This window comes from Microtus oregoni, unplaced genomic scaffold (genome assembly GCF_018167655.1).
Source record: "Microtus oregoni isolate MIOR12 unplaced genomic scaffold, Mior012 000015F_ref0000493, whole genome shotgun sequence".
NCBI classification, from domain to species: Eukaryota; Metazoa; Chordata; class Mammalia; order Rodentia; family Cricetidae; genus Microtus; species Microtus oregoni.
Window position 1 is genome coordinate 25780703 of NW_024543074.1, and position 20176 is coordinate 25800878.

Here is a 20176-nt window from a genome sequence, read left to right on the forward strand (position 1 = left end):
GGAAACATTACTGAGATATATGTTATATACAGTGAAGGACACAATTTGTTTGTTTTTTGACACAGGGTCTATCTATATAGCCCCAACTGTCCAGGAACTTACAGAAATCCACCTGCCTTTGTCTCCCAAGCACTGAGATTAAAGGTGTCTATGTCAAGATGCCCAGCTACAATTCTTTCTAAGACACGTCTCATGTATCCCAGGCTGTCTGTGAAATCAGGATGACCTTCTGGTTCATGTGCTCCACCTCCCGAGTGCAGGGATCACAGATAAACCACCACACAAAGTTTTAACATAGTGCAGGGGTCAAACCCACAGCTTCTTCATGCTGAGTGAGCACTCTACCAACTGAGCTATATCAACAGCCCACAATGGAGCCATCTTATTATTTCCTTAAGGAGAGAGAAAAAAAAACACCACCAAGTTTTTTATCCTGAATAGTTTAAAACAAGTCTGTATGTACCCCAAAACTATTGGCTCATTTCATTTCAAGTCTGGATGTATCCTAAATATTATTGGGTCATTTCATCTTATTTAAAATTTTTTATGCACTATATTTTGATTGTATCTTTTCTCTTATCCCTTATTGTTCATTTTAAACATGAACTTCAAGCCTTTGGCTAGAGTGGGTACCTACAGCTTGAAAAGGGAAAGTGCTGGAAGAAAATGACTGGCTCACCTCTCATGTGAGAGTGACTGATCTTTTATGAAGTCCATGACATCCTTTAGCACAGGATATTTCTCTTTGATTGTGGGGACTGGCCTGGTCTCCTCCATGGATCTGAAAGAGAGCAGCCGCAGTCGCCCTCGGGTGAAGGCAGGCCGCCGGGTGGGTGTGGATGGCGATGAGGGCTCTTCAGCTGTGGACACTTCTGTAGCAGAGGGGCCACTGCTTGGTGGTAGCTTTGGCTGGATCTCCAAGCCAGGACTCTTGTCACCACCTGTGGTCGAGGCTGCAGCTTCTGTAGGGGATGCTGAAGCCTGGAAATGCTCTTCCACCACAGAGCTTGTCCTCTGGCGCCTGTCAAGTGGCTGGAGATGATCAGTTTCATCAACAGGCACCAATTTGTCACAGTTTTCTTTTGAACTTTTGTTTGTGGGCAAAAATTTCAGTAATAAAAGACTTTTCTGAATGCATTCTTTTGCTAAATGAAAACAAATAAAAACAAGAAAAAGTCAAAATTAAACTTACAATCTACTTTTGGAGAAAGAATAATCTATTTAAACTTCATAACTAATGGTAAGAAATGCCTTCATGAGAGCTGTTCCATGTGCACCTACTGACAGAATCAGGTCTTATCTCACTGTACAAATCAGGATCTTGCCACGAGTATAGCACACTTTCTAAAGTTGTACAGACATGATCATTTCAAACACATCTAGATATAGCAGTAGAAGGACCCTGCTATAAACCCAATACTCAGTCTCAATAATTGTCAACCACAGCCAATCTGGTGTCCTATTCCCTCTCCCTGATAACTTGTACACAGCTTTTCCTGTCACTGCACTTTCATCTGTAAATATTTTATAAACACAGTACAGCCAGGCTGGAGAGATAGCTCAGTGGCTAAGAGTGCAAACTATTCTTGCGGAGGATCAGAGTTTGACTCCCAGACTGACATCAGACAGCTTACAACTTCTTGTAACTCTAGCTCCAGGGGATCAGAAACACTCCATGGGCACTGCACTCATGTGCACATACCCAGAGACAAATGCATATATATACACATTATTAAAAAAAAGTCTTAAAAAGTATTAACAGACATTAGGCATTCTAAAAATCAATAGTAGTTATTTAATTTCCATGGCTAGTCAATGTGCACTACTTTAAAAACATATTAAGATAGAGCTCAAAAACACTTAACATCTCATATGAGAGAAGTCATTACAAAGACGCCCTACTTCAAGCGTGTAGGTGAACAGTAACTCCTCTCTGGCATTTTCTCCATTTCCTTTCTTACTTCCCTAGGTCAACACAACTCAATTAAGATAACCTGGAAGATGGGTACCTATTCCCAGGTTTAGAAACGAAACCCAATGGCCCAGCTGTGGTAGCTCATATTGGCACACTCACCCAGGCTCTCTGGGTTCACCTCTGCTGCTTCCAAACCACGTTTTTCTTCTGCCTCACTTCCCAGGCTCACCAGGGACTTTTGCTTCATCTCTAACTGGGGAAATGACAGGAGCCACAAAATTAAGCTGTCAGACAGAGTAGCAACTGCAGCCATGGAAAACTACTTCAAAGTCACATGATGCTGAGACAGTGGAGGACATCACAGCTATGCCCAGTACAGACATAGCACTGAGCTGTTTTTGTTTGTTCTAGGAGCAGTTGAAGTAAAGGAAACCCTCTTCACTATGTGATATCTGAAAGGAGTCTGTACTGTAACTTTATTACTTTAAAAATTGAAGACTAGGCCAGGCGATGGTGGCTTTAATCCCAGCACTCGGGAGGCAGAGGCAGGCGGATCTCTGTGAGTTCGAGACCAGCCTGGTCTACAGAGCTAGTTCCAGGACAGGCTCCAAAGCCATAGAGAAACCCTGTCTCAAAAAACCAAATAAAAAAAAAATTGAAGACTAGAGAGACATAGCTCAATGACAGAGTACTTATCCTGCAGGTGGAACATTCTAGGTTCAATCTCCAGTGCCTCACAGCTAAACAAACAAATAACTAGAACACTGTTGTTGGAGGATTCTTTAATACCACTAGGAGAGACAAAGAAAAAAAGAGTGGAGATCTAGGGAAATGTAGTGTGATAGGGCCACATATCTAATTTGCTGTGAAGGTCAGACAGAAATCTGAAGTCTATTCTACCCTGAACACAAGGACACTCCCAAGTGAAGCACTCTTGCAGAGAAGGGTGTTGAGGGCCAGTCATTGCCAGGGCATGGTCCATAATTTGGAGAGTCTTGAAAGAAAGGGCATATCTGTTGTATGGCTAAGGGCTCAAAGAGAGGAATGGCATCTTATCAAGCCATCATCAGTCATAAGCTATATCAGAAGCATAATCTACAAAGTATCTGGTCAACTGCTAAACCCTTTCTATGGAACTACTTGTGGTAGCCGACTTTCTCAGATATTCTTTGCCTTTCAATTTTAGTTAGGAATACTGTGTTTCACTTTTATTTTAATATAATACCACATTACCATATGACATTGTGACACAATATTATATAATTATAACATACATGATTAGGGATGTGGCTCAGTTGGTTGAATGCTTACATAAAGCCCTGGGATTGATCCTTACTGCCACATAAATCAGGTATGGTGGCTCATGCCTATAGCGTTAGCTTTTGGGAGGTGGAGGTAGGATAGGAAGTTCAATGCCAGCCTCAGCTACATAGGAAATTTGAGACCATTCAGGGCTACAGAAACCCCTGCTCAAAAAACAGAAGACATAGTATATCAATCACCATTTTATAATTTAGACACATTTGCCCGAAGAGTGACTGCAGGGTGAAATAGGTGTGATGCTCATGTTTCCAACTACGTCTATGTAATTATTCTGATCTTTGAATAAAATAACATGATTGACAAAAAAAAAACAAAAAAAAAAACAGAAGACACACACACACACACACACACACACACACACACTAACTAATCAACATTTGGTTCTTCCATGTTACTGCTGTAGACCCATTTCTGCAATATGCTAGGGCCTTTTCTCTCCCTAACACTGGCACTGGCTGTTCAGTATCCATAAGGAAGTCTTAAGAGTTACAAAAGGAGATAGAAAGGGCTCAGTTGAACCCCATTTACTTGGCATTTTCAACACTTAATTAAATTATGATCCAAGGGCTATAAAAAAAAAGTTTGCATCTATTCATGACTGAAATTTGGTTTATTGAAGTGGGAAAATCTAAGGCATGTCACAACTTCGTGGGGAGGCAAACCTTACCATCCATATTCGAATCCCATCTGCCAGGGAATACACCTGAGAGAACTCCTCACTCAGGGTTATCTTGCCCCCGTTGTTTACTAGGGAAAGAAGAAGAAAGGAAGAGATTACGTTCAGCTGGCACAATTCACCGCTGCAGCATTAACCCTCTGAATCCTAGCACCCTTCTGACACATACTAGGGATGGTAAAAGGAAAAGCACAAAACCTAAGTTCTCCATGTCATTTCAATCTAATTTTGCTCAAGTTAAAAATTTATGAAATAGAGATGGGGGAATCCTTGGACTCCTTAACCAGCTAGCCAGCTTAGACAAGACTTGGGAAAAAAAGGACTCTGACATGGGAAGCAGCTTACAGTACATTAATAAGAAAGCAGATTATGAAACAGTATAAATGATTTTTTTTTAAAAAAAACTACCTTTAAGACATGAATGGACAAATACATATACAATGAATCTATCTAAGGCCTGGTAGATATGTAGAAATATGTTGGCAGAGGTACTGTGATAAGATTATAGTTCATAATTACTTTAATCTTTCCTTTAGTTTGTAAGCCTCTGTAAGAATGAATATAATTTTTTCTAATTAGAAAAATAACAACCCCCATTTAAAAAATATCTCTGAAGCCTGCCACTTCTCCTCATCAAAATCAAAAGCTAATATCCTAGAACAGGGTGGAACAGGCTCTACAACAGGCACCAGGAGTGCAAAGCTGAGAAAAAGACATGATCCCGGCCCCAAAAGCTTACAATCTAGTTGAAATTTCTCATTTTCCTGATTCTACAGGGGTCACACCATATCATGGAATTAAGGCAACTCAAAAGACTAATAATAACCCACGTTTTAGAGAAAAAAATGAAGAAAACAGTTACAAAAGGCCACTTTCAATGTAGTTGAGTTTTGAAGAACTCTTGAATGGTTCTTAGATATGATGTATCTATCGTAAAGACGATAGCAGAGGGCCACAAGTGGTGGTATATCTGCCTAGGTGAGGCAGATATTTGTGAGTTTGAGGCCAGCCTGGTCTACAGGGAAAGCTCCAGGCCAGCCAGGGTTATATAGTGAAACCCTGTCTAAAAGACAGTTACAGAATGAACTGAGTGAGATAAAACTTGTCCCTTTCAAACTGATAACGAAGGTAAGGGGTACAAATCAGTGGCAGAACAACAAACCCTTTATCTGTCTAACAAAAAGTCCTTTAAGTAACAAAGATGATTTGCTACCTTACCATAATTTGACTACAAAAACGCATACTAATTTCTTTCCCAAAACCATGCAGATGACCTCTCTCCCATAGTTCAGTGAAGATATAGTCTTCCATGTATCATTAATGTCTTAACATAGTTTTATTTGAATGGCTTTTTTAAAATATGTAAGATTTGAGGAGTAATTCAGATATTTTGGCAAACAGGAAATAAAGCGAGAGCTAAAGGACTGAGCTACATAGATTATAGAGATCATTATATATAATAATAATATGAGTCAATCACCTACTCTAACATGGGGAAGCATCTGCTCCTTCTTATTTTATCTGCAGTTGAAGGAACATGTACCCTGCCAGAGTGTTTGGGAAACCCATACTCAGCATTATGTAGGCTTTGAATGCTTTTCCCTGAATAAAGATGATGGTAGAGACCCTCCCTCCTTGTGGACAATGAGGAAAGGAGGTGCAGAAAGGTTGTCTTGAGCATGCTGAGGCTGGGGCTAGGAGGGTTTTCTTTCAGTTAAATATTTTGGTGGTAGTTTTCCATGGGAGTTCTGCAGAACAAGGTTACCTGACACATACTGTAAGTTGCCAAGTGCTAATCGTAAATTAACCATTAATCTCTTGATTGGCAAAGAGGAACTGACAAGATTAAGTTGTAGACGTGGACTAATATCTTTAAGTATTTCTAGATCCTCGCTTAGATGGGCATTCTTAAACCTTAGCAATTAGCCTTCAGATCAAACATATTCCCTGTAATATGAGTTACCATATTTTTGCAGCTTCTCATATAAATCTGGAGTGCGATACACCAGAGCAGCAAAGGTGGCGTTCACAGCTTGATCAATAGTGGAACCAGCAACTATATCTGTCTTTGGGGCCTGTTTTCTACATGCCTGTATGAATCCTTTGAAAAGTTCTGAATATGGCCCACAGAAGTTCTGAGCAGGCTCTGACTGGGCAAAATCAAGGAGAAAATGGCGGCAGGGATCATCAGGGATGTTCTTGACCTAGGATCAAGAGGAAAATCATCACATTTAACACACTCATATGAAAAAAAAAAATCAATGAGCACCTACTAAGACAAAGCAGAAGTAAAAACACAACATGGTGCATGCTCTCAGGAAGCTTAAATCTATTTGGGAGACCAGAAAGATGTACAGGTTTAAAAAGTAAACACAAACAAAACCTAAGAGTGTTAAAACTGGAACTACCATAAAGCAAAATATCACCCAGTGTCAAATACCTAAAGGGGTACCCAGTGCTGAAAATTCACAGAGCTCCTGGCAGGTCAAAGTAATTAAGAAAAACCTCCTGAAGAACACAGGCTTAGGGATGGACACTGAAGGAAGGGAAGCCTTGGCCCTGAGACACAACCATTTGCAGAGGTTAAGAGTCAGCGGGGAGACTGACCTGGCCTGAAGTCTCAGCTGGGGAGTGGTGGGAACTAGAGTCAGATAGGTAAGGTGAAAGGAGACTGTGGAGAGCCTTGACTGTCACACTGAGGAGTTTAGACTTCACCCTGTGAGCAATGGGGAGCCATTAATGGTGCTTAGCAGTGGAATGACAAGATAATGCAGTGATTAAAAACAAAAACAAAAAAATCTTGGTAGGTCCCAATGTAATAATGCAGGTGCAAAGAGAGGGCTTGGATAAAGATGGAGACTGAGGGGAGGACAGAGATGCACATCATAAGGAAGAATCTATAGGGCTTGCAGCTGACCACACAGGAAGGGCAAGAACAGGGCAGGGATGAAGAAGGCTATGGAGCAGTGGTGAGGGCTAGGCAAGTAATGACCACTGAACAGTCTGTTGGGGAGGCATTCTGGTTTCACACTTTGGATGTTGAAATGGAAACACCTAAGAGAAGACTGGAGTTTGGAGAAGAGCTATGGCCAGACGGATTACAGGATTATTCCCATAGTTGGGACAGTAAGAGAGGACAGAAGATGAGATCTGGGGGGAAGGGAAGTTATGGGAAAGAAAAGGAAGTCTGAATATAGCCTACCCTTTAGAGAAGATCAGGGAAAGGGCAACAAAGAGGGAGAAAGAACAGGTAGTAAGAAAAGATTCTCAGCTATCATGGACAGAAGGCATGGCCTAAAGGGTGGTGGATTTAACAGACAGAATGGAGACTAGAAGAGGAAGAGCTACTGGGTTTGGAAATAAACCATGGGATAACTCTGGAGGAAGGAGGAATAGTGGAGAAGAAGGAAGGAAAAGAGAAGAGTGGGAAAAGAGGGACAAGTAGAGACAGAGGGCAAACTAACTTCGTTTTAAAAATACCATATACCTAAGCTAAGTGCTACGTACAGCTCAGTGGGGAACAAATCATTTAAAGTGTGATCCTGCAGGCACAAGAAGCAGAGTTCACGTCTGTGTGGTAATACCAAAGAGCCACTGAGCACTGACTATATTTCAACAGTCATTTGTTTCGACCACTCATTGTATTCAAGCCCCTGTTGTACACAGGTTGGGGGATAAAAATAACAATGGCAGCTTCCGCTTCAAGGAGCTCACAGTCCCACAGAGACGATAAGACAAAAACGCAATGTTTGTAACTTAAGGTAACAGATACATGCCATAAGTTTCCACATAAACAGAAAGGTGACAGAAGAATAAATACCTCTTTCCCATCCTGGTGCTGGTGAGTGGGCCAGTTTGCTTCTAATTCTAACTCTGGAGAAATCTGATGCCTGAAGACAGGTTTCCATAAAGGAGAATTCAGGACTGAAGCCAATTTTGCCTGTGATACTGCCATGTTACTGCCTAAATCTGTAGAGAAAAGGTGGCTCATGAGGGTTCTATTTTTAATATAGTAAACAAATCTTTGAGCTGATAAAAATTTTTTCGGAGGAAATTCACCTACAATTCTGAGAATGGATTGTGACACCTCATAAACATCCATCGTGGGTCACCCTGGAGCCTGAGCCCTGACTGTTGCTGCTCTGCTATCGGCAGGCACAAAGAGACTCAGAAAGTGGGAAGCGTGGTGGGAGCTAGCTCTCAGGCCTGATGGGGCCATGTCAGAATACTAATCATGGGAAAACACTCGCCATTTATAAAGCTATTTTCACACAACTAAACACTCACCCTAGGTAACAGAAGCGAAGTCTAGGGCAACATGAAGGTGCTGAGCACAGTGTTAGGTGTTAGCTACAGGTGTTAGAGTGGAAGAGGTTTCTATTGTTCTGGGGTTTTTGCTTATTTGTTTTGTTCTCCCTTATGTCATTTTTCTATGACATTTTACTTTTACAATTAGAAAAACTTAAGAAGTGATATAGAGAAATAACAAAACAGAAAGAAAAAAATTTTTCTACAGAGTTTTACTATATGGCCTGTAATTCGCAACATAGACCGGGTTGACCTCACACTCAGAGATCCACCTGTCTCTGCTTCCTTAGTGCTGGGATTTAAAGTGTGCACCACCAGGCCTAAAAACAGAAAGATTTATTCTACAAGTCTTATAGAGATTTATTCCAAATCTTTGAAGAATTTAATAACAAGTTAAATTATTTTACTACAAAGCCATATTTCTACATCCACAGACTATATAAATATCCACATACAGTTGTTTGATTCTATATCTCTGCCCTCTGGCTAGACTATAGCTAAATCTATTAACAAATTAAAATTACTATGCTTGTTAAAATCTGGCTCCTCACCCACTTATCCTTCATAGACAGACTCTATGGCACCCTCTGGGATGAGGGCCAAAGCACAAGTCGGGAAACTTCCTGATAATGGTGCCAATAGAAACTGGCAGGGAATGTTGTTGATACCTTGCTCTATCACTATGTGAGGACCACCAAGAAGAGAGCCCCATCTTGCTCCTCAACATGGTTCTGATGAAAAGGAAGAGCCAAGGTCACAACTTACGATGCGCTGACTTAAGCGCCATGCACTGGGAAGCAAGACGCCCCATCAGTCGGGAGACAAGGAGTTGCAAATCCAAACCCCACGACACAGCAACATCAGGCAGGCCATATGCAGTGACAGTGAACTTGTATCCCCACTCATTGTTACTGCTGTCAGAATGAAAGAGGAACTGCAGCCGAGGACCATCCTTAAAGGTCACTTTCTAGAGAAAAACAAAGTCATGTGGTCAAAGAGATGGCAGGAGACTACACCTCAGTAGTCAACAAGCAACTTGAAACTTAAAACATTTAAGTTTAAGAAAAAGTCTCTATTTCCAGAAGTTCAAACTATTAAAGGAGAAATGTACAAAGGTACAATTGAGCCCCCATATTTATAACTGTACTCACAAAGAAACAAAACAAGGAGAAAAATGGCTGCTCATCTTTGGAAAACTTGGGTGACCACCTGTTTGCAACCTTTCCGACCAGCCATCATACTGATAGAGGTCTCTGCTCCCAACCAAGATTCCTGACAGCAGCCAACAACACAGCTCCCAACCATTAGCCCAGAGACTAAGCAGAACTAACTGGGAGCTGGATCCACTAGTCAAGAATGATAGTTCTGTTGTCCCAAGGTCTAACAAAAGGAGAAAAACTGCAGAAGGGAACATTTCACCTCTTTCTGTGAATGCCACTTACCTTGGGCCATTTATAAGTGCCAACTTTGGTGTCATAACGTGTCTTCCCACCTCTAGAGTCAGTAAATTCCAAATAATCGTACCTGTGGAAGCACAGTTCCTGTTACTTCCTTCTCGTGTTTTTGACCACTGTAGCTTTAGAAAAGATTCTACGACTCTCACCTTTTCTCAGTCTCACACCTCTCATCAAATTCCACCTCAAAATACGTTGCCCCTGGGCTAACAAAGACAGACACTTCATGGCAGTTATTTTCATAGTTGTGGGTGGATTCCTTGGTCCATGTATGCAATACCACAGGCTGTTCCTGCTGCCAGGTCTCTACATCCATCTAGGAAAAAAAAAATGAGTCATTTTTAAAAAACAGCTCAAATCACTCCACCACAGCAGGTACAACAGGGTGCTATCAGCACTGCAGGGGCATGGGCTCTAGCAGCTCTGAAAAGCAGGGCTAAATGGCATGTCAGACTTGCAGTCCATATAGACATCAACACCTGCTCACCACTCAGTATAGTACACACACTATAGTTCTGTCTTTTAGCTACGACACAACTATTTCTTACAAATGATTATGAGTATGACTTTTCAGTAGAGAATAAAACAAAACAAAAAAACCAAATTTGAGACTTAACAAAACAATAAGACTTAACATTGTTATTTAGGATTTTCACAAATCTGAGACTTCTCCCTTCTTCCCTGACCTCCCTTCTTCCCTGACCTCCTTTTAAACCTATGAAATGTATATACATTTTCTATTGCCATAGGGCTATTGTGGGATGCAGACCATTAGAAACTGTTTAATGAAAAATGAAGAAGAGACTTCTTTAAACACCAAACCTAATTTGCCTGTGAAGTCTTCTAAACTTCAGCTAAGTATTCACACCAATGAATTTCATACAGTTTCAAATGATATTAATTGCATGGCTTCCTTTGGGTCTCTTTTCTTATGCTGATGAAGACAAATCTACTAGGGTCAGCATTTACTACCCTTGTTGGAAGAACTGATCTACATGTGGAGGCATCAGTCAGAGCAGCCACTCTCTCCCAGGAGAGGAAAATGCAGGTTCAAGGGCCACCTTGAGTCACCTTGCTCAGGCCTCCTTCAGGATCACTGCAAAGCTTCTTCAGTAGCTCTGTGAGGGTGCTGAACTCTCTCAGGAGTGTGCAGTGAGAAACATCTAAATTGCAGAAGTCTAGCAGGAAGATGACCTGCAGGAGAATGAATGGAGGGCTTAGCGTGTACTTTAGGCTCTCCTGGGATGAGCACCCCTCCCGGTTTATTACAAACAGCTTCCATTTTCTCTTACCAATTGACGAGCTGCCATGGAAAACACTGAATTACATAATTTTTCTACTATGGTTTTTCCACTATACTGTGACAAAAGGGATTCTAAAATCACTCTTGTGCTTGCCAGAAACTGTCCCACATCTACAAAACATAAAGAGAGTAGTTAATACTTTATTTAGGAGAAACATTACTTGCTTCATTGTCACCAAAGATGAAGCTACAGAGTAGTGATTCTCAACCTGTGAGTCACAACCCCTTTGGGGATCAAATGAGCCCTTTCATAGGGGTCACCTAAGACTGATGTGGGATTCCCCTCTGCATGCTGTGATTACCACTGATTAATAAAGAAACTGTTTTGGACCTATAGCAAGGCAGAACAGAGGTAGGCAGGGAAAACTAAACTGAAAACTGGGAGAAAGCAGGTGGAGTCAAGGAGAAGCCATGGAGCTGCCAGAGGAGACAGTCATGAGCTGCCAGTCAGAACTTTGCCGGTAGGCCACGAACCTCATGGTAAAATATAAAGTAATAAAAATGGGTTAATACTAGATGTAAGAGCTAGCTAGCAATACACTTAAGTGATCAGCAAAGTAGTGATTTAAGTAACATTGTTTTTGTTGATTATTTTGGGAGTCTGGGCAGCCAGGAAACAAACAAGCAGCTTCCTACTACATAAGACCATCAGAAAACACAGATATTTACATTATGATTCAAAATCGTAATGTAAAAATTACAGTTATGAAGTAGCAATGAAATAATATTATGGTTGGATGTCACCACAACATGAAAAACTGTATTAAAGGGTCACAGCATTAATAAAATTGAGGACCACAGCTGCCCAGGAATACAAAAGCTGGGGTTTTACATCAGATGAGACTGTTAGCCATCGTGAAAATGCTTCTGGAAGGGAAAAACAGTGGAGATTTTAGTAAAAGGCTGCATTAGAGTGAGCGATGCCTTTGTTCTTGTTACTTTTCAGAGAAGTGGAGATAACATTTCTGTAAGTGAAGCTATGCCAGTCATAGAGGTACATGCCTGTAAACCCTGACTATGAGGCTGAGGCAGCAAAACTTTGAGTTTGAGGTCAGCCTGGGCTAGTAGTGAGACTCTGTGTCAAAGAAGAAAGATAAATATCAGCCCTGTTACAGGGCTGTGATACAGGAAGCCACGTGCACACCTGATATGTAAGGACACGAGTGACTGAGGAAGGGCATTCTCGCCGGGTCAGATCCTGACACCTGTCTGCGACCATGGATTGCTGACACTCACATTTTTCAATAAGATCCGTGGCGAGCTCTTTGGCTGCAGTGTCCGTGCTCTTGAGCTGCAGGAAGCACCAGGAGAGCAGGCTGCCTTGCACAGACCAGAACAGGGAGAAGAGCACAGAGCCAACCTCCCCATGGGCCCGGCTGAGCATCAACAGCTCACACTGCAAAAAAGCAAAATGTCCAGACAAGACTATTCAGAGAACACAGTAAGAGATCTCTACCAGAGCAACAATCACTGGAAAACAAAACACTATGCACATGGGGAATAGTCAATCCTGTAGCAAATCAAGAAAGACACTTTATGAAGACTCCCCTCTACAAAAGGTTTTCTGCACTCCAAGGAGCCCATCCCATTGCTGATCTTTTCATTCTCTTATATCTTCACATTTCTTCTCTCTTTGTGGCTCTTCCCAAGTATTTGATCAAATTTCTCCTATCCTAAAATAACTGTTCATCTTTTTATGGATGTCTAGCCATCATCTTTGTTCTTAAAACTTTCTTTGAAGGGGTCACCTGACCTCTAGAAATAAGCTCTTGCACACAAGAATCATAGGTATATCAGAAGGTGGAATCAACTTCCCCAAGCTGGAACCAAACCATCAGATAAATTATGATATGTCAAAAAGCTATTGGACACAAATGAAAGAGAGCACATATATCAACATTAATGAATCTAAAAAACAATGCTCATTAAAGCAAATGTGTCACAGAGGATTGCATGCATATGATTCTGTAAGGCAAAACAAAGACTCTGTGTCAGAATAACTAGACAAAAAAATAGATAGCCAGTGAGCCCAAATCAAGTTATTTAGAGAGGAGCGAGGAAGCTAGGCCACCAAAGGGCTAGTGGCAGGGAGCCTGAACTTCAGGGAGACTAGTTCTTAAACAGAGCTTTGTTTTTTAAATTGTTTGTGTGTGTGTGTCATCCATCCATCCATCCATCCATCCATCCTCTTCTGCATGTGTACCTCATTTAAAAGGTAGCTCCATAGCTGGGCATGATGGTACATACTTTTAATTCTAGCACGGAGGAAGCAGAGTCAGGTAGATTTCTGTGAGTTCAAGGCTAGTTTCTACATAATGAGTTTCAGGCCAGCCAGGGTGTGAGACCCTGCTGTATGTTTGTATTTATTTATTTAGTTTTTTTTTTTAATGGTTTCTCTGTGTAGCCCTGGATGTCCTGGAACTTACTCTGTAGATCAGGCTCGCTCAAACTCAGAGTTACCTGCCCTTGCCTCCTAAGTTTTGAGATTAAAGGTGTGTACTACCACATCTGGCTCTCTCTTTTTTTTTTTTTTAAGGGAAAAAAAAGATGGAGAGCTGAGTTACTTCAGAGGTTGAGAACACTTATTTCTTTTGCAGAAGACCTGAATTCAGTACCCAATACCTACATGGTGGCTCATGGTTCCAAGGGATCCAATGCCCTCTTCTGACATCCAAAGGCACCAGGCATGTATGTCATGCATATACATGCATACAGGCAAAATACTTACACACATAAAATAAAAATAAACATAAACTTCAAAAACTAATAGATGCTTTCATTTATTATGGTTTTACTTCTGCCTTTCATTTCTTTAATTCTAGGGGCACCATTCCTCACAGGTATCAATTATCACCTGGAGGTCAAAGCTCCTTCCTGTACCTCAGATGCTCTGTTCACCCTGCCCTCACTTTTTCCTCCTCCCTGAGCTGCAGTTCTCTTGAAATCCTGCCCACAATCTTTCCTGTTCTTCCAACTGTCCTTTCTTTGCAGCTGTCCTCCAGTTGCCCAGCTGTCCAGCCACAGCTTCAACTACCATCAGTGTGTTTTACATTATGATCCCCAGCGTTGACTCCTTTCTGCAGTGTGCAGCTGGATCTCACTGCCTGAAGGCTCTACCTGTCCAGAGTCCACTCATTGCTTCTTCTCTTCAAGCGCCTGTTCCTTCCCATCTCCACAGGCTCTCTCAACCTACACTGCCTCTATCTTCCCTGCTAGACAAGACCTTATTTATGCCTCTCCCAGGTTCCAGCACTGCCTTCTTCAGCCCTTCCTGAACTCCTCTGGAAAGGGCTGGGTGTGCTCCCTGGCCTCTCCCAGGACCACATGCCCACACTCTAACAGCATAACTACATAGTGAGAAGTGTCTGATCGATGCCATCGCATGTCATCTGCTCTCCAGACTGGGCTCCTCTATCACTAGATCCCCTGGTGCCTGGAACAGGGCCTTGTACACAGCAGGCATCCAGTGGATACAGGTGGCTTAATAAACTCAGGAGAAAACGTTCAGGCAAGCAGTTCTGGCCACTTTTACACTTTTTCCTAATCCAACTGAACCTCTTTTGTCTAATCACCAGTATCTGAGGGGACTATGTTAGTGGCTGAATGATCTCTGCCGAGGAGCTTCAGTGCAGCTCTAATGTCCCCTGTGTTCAGATGAGAGATGGCTGACAGGATAAGCACTTGATCTCCAAGTGCTAAGGCTTATGGGAAATCTCTTGACACAAATGCCACCTCATTTCTCTAGTTAGCTTACAAGTGTGACCCTGTGGAAAGAGGACAAGACAGAGTGCCCCAGATTTTAGTCCTGGCTCCAGCATTCAGCAACTCCTCCCACAGGAAGCACAACCAGCAAGAGTGAAGCCCAGTGGAATCCCTTAAGTTTTCTACCTCAGCATGTGACTGCAGAGGGATCAGGGAGGGCTCAGAAAGACTTGCACTCGAGGAACATACAGGATGGCAATAAGCTTCAAGGCATGGGAATAGCAGAAACAAAGATGGAGACTAGAATGAACAGTGGCCAACTACGGTGAAGAGCACATGTTGGTAAGAAGTAGTTAGAGTGAACATTATAAGGAAGACTCAGAGAAGGGCAAAAGAGTCCAGAAACATGACAGAAAGCACAAAGTCAAAAACAAAGAATTAATGTAATGCAGAAGTCATGTTAGTTTGAAGACATGGTAGCTAAACAATGGTCAGTCTCAGTGGGCCTGTGACCACTGGTGACTTAATTAGCCTACATGCTCTGTAAGGGTTACAAGAGAAATAGCAGAACTGCTCACTAGCCCACTACTGTGGGTTGCTCTATCAACAACTTGATAACAGGAAAACACTAACAACTGGAGGAGTTCAGGGCCAGGGATGTGGCTCAGTTGGTATGTCAGTTGCCTAACATACATGAAACCCCGCATTTCATTCCAGTACTGTAAAAACTGGGTATAGTGGTACACGTCATCTACAGTCAAAGCACACAGGAGATGGAGGCAGAAGAATCATAGCTTTGAAGTCATTCTGGGTAGGCTAGTCTAGGATAGATGAGACTGTATGAAAAACCAAAAGCACCAAAAATAAATAAATCAATAAATAAATAAACAAACAAATAGACCTAAAGACACTAAACCACAAGATACAAGGTAAGTTATTCCAAACGTTACATTTCCAAATTCCTTTCTCCTACTCTTGGGTGCTTGGTAAAACTGTTTAAGCATTTTGCAATCAGCAGTATGGGGTAGGGCCTGGAAACCATATTTCTATCAGGCAATGCTTATCTGGGAGCAGCATAGGCTGCACTCTGAGAAGCACAAAATATATCACCAACACAAGATAAAGAGATCATAGCATCATAGTGGACAGGGCTAAAAATTCATGAACTCAAGATCTTAAGTTTTCAAAAAATCAACGCAGTTTAAAAAAAAAATCAGGTCTTGCTGGGCTCACTGAGCAGTACTCACTGGGGAACTTAATGACTCCAGCCTCTGCTCACAGAAGTCTTAGCAACCAAGCACTCTTACGTTTTTACTTCTTGCTGAAGTAAACAAAAAGCCCCTAATTTGTTTGCAGGGGTTGGCTAGGAACCTCTGTGTCCATGTGAAGCAGTCAATACCAAAGTATAATCATATAATCATATTGTAAACGAGGGCTACAAGGAGGGCACAGCAGCTGGCTAACTATGTTCCTGAAAGCAGGAAGTAAAGACAACAGGTGGCTGTCACTAGGTACCTCTCGAGCAGCAACAGACAGGAGGGTGTTCATGACTGCCAGGACTTCACTGGTGTTTGTGCTGGCCAGGTCACTTTTCTCAGGTAAAAGTAGAAGACCTCCTGGATCCCTATCACTGAAAGGATACAAACTTGTCAAACATCTGGTTACAACATGTTTTCTACCTCTAAGGTTCCAAAAAGAATATAGACAGATTTCAATGTCAGGGGTCCGAAAGACAAACTGCATGGTCCATTATATTTTATGTAAATCTATTAGCATCTTCAAAAACAACACATCTTCAAGTTCTCCCATTCCTGCTTCTCTTCTTTCTGCAAACTACTATTCCATGCTTTTGCGCATGCGCACATGTGTTTACGTGTTGGCCAGAAGATAACCTTGTATATTGTTTGTATAGTGTTCCTCAGGAACTTTCCACTTTGAGAAAGGGCCACTCATTGGCAAGGGACTTGCCACCTTGGCACCTCGGTTGCCTGGCCAGCAAGCCCTAGGGAACCATCTGTTTTTGTCTAGCACTAGGATTACAAGTCATATCACCATGCTTGGCCTTCCTTTTTTTTTTTTTTAATGTGGATTCTGGGGATTGAACTCAAGTTCAAGTCTTCTTGAACACTTTACCAACTGAGCTATCTCTCCAGCCTTCGTTTTTGTTTTTTTAGACAGGGCTTTTCTATGTAGTCTAGGCAGACCTGGAATTCACTAAGTATGTAGCCCAGGTTTGCTTCAAACTCCCAGAAATCCTCTTGTCTCTGTTGCCTGAATGCTAGAATTACAGGCATGTGCCACTATACTGAATTGCAGTCAGTTTTTAAGTGGTCAGGTCTGTAGACTTACATATAAGACCTGAACCTCCTTTAATTATAGTTTTTGTCTTTAAAATTCCCTTTGAGGGGGCTGGAGAGATGGCTCAGAGGTTGAGAGCATTGGCTGCTCTTCCAGAGGTCCTGAGTTCAATTTCCAACAACCACATGGTGACTCACAACCATCTATAATGAGATATGGTACCCTCTTCTGGGATAAAGGTGTACATGCAGATGAAGGACTCAATTAAGATAAAATAAATAAATCTATTAAAAGTCATAAAAATCATTAATAAAAAATTCCCTTAGAGGGCTGGAAAGATGACTCAGAGGTTAAGAGCACTGGCTGCTCTTCCAAAGGTACTGAGTTCAATTCCCAGCAACCACATGGTGGCTCAGAACCATCTGTACTGAGATCTGGTGCCTTCTGGCCTGCAGGCATAAATGCAGGCAAAACACTATATATATAATAAGTAAATAAATCTTGAAATAAAAATAATAAAATTCCCTTACAAACTGAAGCACTCAGAAAATAATCCACAAGGGCCCAGCTATAACTGGTTTTATAATAACGGGACTTGGGTACAGCTATTCCAGTCACTCCTATACCTACGAGGAACTTAGAAACTGATCATTTTAGATTAGCAGAGAAATCACAATTCCAAAGACATGAGAAGCAAGAAATATCTAAAATAATAACAACAATAATTTTGCAAAGATTCAAAGTACTCGACATATAAAGAGAAGTAAACTTACCTAAAATATGTGCAGAGTGAACGGAAAGTGAGTTGCAGAGATTGCTTGTGTTCGTGCTCAGTGACATTCTTCTAGGAAACCAGAAACTGTACATTTAGAAAATCGATTCCATAACATTCTTGAGACCTTAGAGCAGTACAGAACACCACCACCCACTGGACCATCTCATAACATCCAACTAAGCCAATAAACAGCACTCTCCATGGCTTCTGCATCAGCTCCTGCTTCCAGGTTCCTGCTCTGAGTTCTTGTCCCAACTTCCTTCAAGATGAACAGTGATATGAAAGTTTAAGCCAAATAAACCCTTTTCTCCCTAAGTTGCTTTGGTCATTGTTTTTCATTATAGCAACAGAAACCCTAACTAAGACAGAAACTGGTACCAGGATCATGGGGTATTGCTGTGATAGACCTGACCACGTTGTTTTGTGAGGACTGTAGAAGGACTATGTGGAACTCTGGGCCAGAAAAGCCATTGAGTATTCAGAGCTTGATCAGTTATTCTATGGGAGCTTGGAAGATCAGAGAGAAATGCAGATGATGGACACCTGGCTTGTGAAGTTCCAGTGGGAAGTTTGAGAATCTATTAGGACCATTGCATATTCTAAATTAAGAATCTGTGGTTCTGATTAGCTGCGGTTGAAGAATCAGCTGTGAGTAACAAGAGACCAGAACCACTAAACTAAAACTGTTGCTTTCCTTGGACAATTGACACTGATCAGCTGGGGGTAGGAAATTAGCAGTGATTAAGAGAAAAGACCAGCATCATTGGGGTGAAATCTTCTAGGAAGTGTTCCTTCAAAGTCAGCACACAGAAGTTGTGTTCCAGAGGCAGTCAAGATTGTACCTCACACCGGCAACCAAACTTAGTAATATATAAGAATCACCCAGGTGGTACTGGTTTTGAAGGCATGAAGGAGTCACAGAGAACTGAGGCTTGGCACTGTGAGAAGCCAGGAAAGGTTACTAGACAAAGTGCAGCCTCAGTAGCAGCTAAAGACCCAAACTGAAGGGGTCATGGAGAGAAGCTGAGGCTTGGCACCATGAAGAGAGTCTAGGAGAGGCTATCGGTGAAAGTGCAGCCCAGTTGCAACAAGAGACTCCAGTATCTTAAAAGATTCCAGTACTATGGGATGACCATCAATGACAGCAACAAGTATGGAGCAGAGCCAGCCTGAGCCTAGGAGACAAGCTATGTGTGTTGCCTGCAGCAGAGCCAAAGAAGTGACCCAAGCCTTTTGGAGGAGCCCAGAAGACTGTGAGTGAGTAGCAGAATTGGACGTTGAGCTATTTATATACACTTGGAAAGTGGTTTTGCTTTGTTTTGATGGTGACTGTGCCCTGGTTCTTTCCTCTTGAAGTAAGACAGTATTTAACTTATTCTTGTATTTAATTTATTTTACAGGCATCCACAGTTGAGAAACTTTTAATTTTTAAAGACATTTGTACCTTTACAAAGACTGGATTTTAAAAGAGACTGCATATTTTAGAGACTGACTTTTTCAAGACTGTGGGACTTTTAAAATTTGAAAAGTTTCTGTTGTAATGTTGATATTCATGTGTGACCTTGGAGCTGAACAAGAAAGGACGTGTTACGGCTTACAGTGACATGTTTATGAGTCAAGCTGACAAGGGTCACCAGCCCTTGAACACCTCTTTCTAGAAAAGGCACTGAGGGAGATTTCAGAGAATTTAAGACATAAGCTTCTGCTAGGCACAGAACATAAGAAGATAACATTGGGAACCTAAGAGGGGCACAAGAAATAGTTACCTGAAGAGAATTGTTTGGCAACATAAAATTAGCAGGGCTGTTTAATTCACCAAAGTGTGAAGGAAAAAAGCAACCTGATCCCTTTCTGAAGGAATGAACAGAGACAAGGCTGCTTTGCTCACAGACACACCATTAAAGTAGTCAGATGTCTCCTGTTTCATGTGGGGAACATGCTAAGAACAACCTCAACAACTAATCATTCATTCAGCTACCTGATGAATGCTTCCAGCAAACAAATGGGGGAATCTTGGTATAAAAGGTGCTGTTTGGCAGTGCTTTTAACTACAAAAAGCACCTTTCACCACGGTACTGAATCTGAGTAACATCGAGCAAGGCCCTAAGAAGTTAGGAAAAACTAACTGAGGTTCTCTTAAAACTTGGCTATATTTTCTTGAAAGTCATCTATTGAGCTAGTTAAAAATAAAATAAATAGGTCAGGAATGACTTAAAAATGACACTAGGTAGGTGGGAGAACTGAAAAGTGAGTGAGGTATATATAAGGTTAGCCTGAGTGACAAGGATTCACTATATTACTGCTTTAATTTTTTTTTTTTTGTAATTTTCTTCTAATTGCTTTAACTTCTTTTTGGGAAAGAAAAGATAAGAAAATTTCATTGTAGGCAAGTCATAAGGGTGGAAACTCCACTGTGACTAAG

The 20176-nt window shown here is 41.5% G+C and overlaps 1 protein-coding gene across 2 annotated transcripts in view; it reads right to left on the reverse strand.

Annotated features, from left to right (window-relative positions):
* Zzef1 (zinc finger ZZ-type and EF-hand domain containing 1) overlaps nt 1-20176 on the reverse strand; it is a 128169-nt gene that overhangs the window by 55416 nt on the left and 52577 nt on the right. The window contains exons 17-29 of one of the 2 annotated variants that reach the window (XM_041664185.1): nt 17753-17820; nt 16197-16311; nt 12216-12375; nt 10969-11090; nt 10748-10870; nt 9826-9992; nt 9665-9746; nt 8988-9189; nt 7735-7883; nt 5878-6118; nt 3906-3985; nt 2075-2168; nt 680-1145 (exon numbers count right to left, since the gene is read on the reverse strand). In XM_041664185.1, the coding sequence (XP_041520119.1) occupies nt 680-1145; nt 2075-2168; nt 3906-3985; nt 5878-6118; nt 7735-7883; nt 8988-9189; nt 9665-9746; nt 9826-9992; nt 10748-10870; nt 10969-11090; nt 12216-12375; nt 16197-16311; nt 17753-17820 (2069 nt within the window). Of the gene's footprint in view, nt 1-679; nt 1146-2074; nt 2169-3905; nt 3986-5877; nt 6119-7734; nt 7884-8987; nt 9190-9664; nt 9747-9825; nt 9993-10747; nt 10871-10968; nt 11091-12215; nt 12376-16196; nt 16312-17752; nt 17824-20176 lie in introns of both variants that reach the window. The other variant, XM_041664184.1, reaches the window with a different exon arrangement.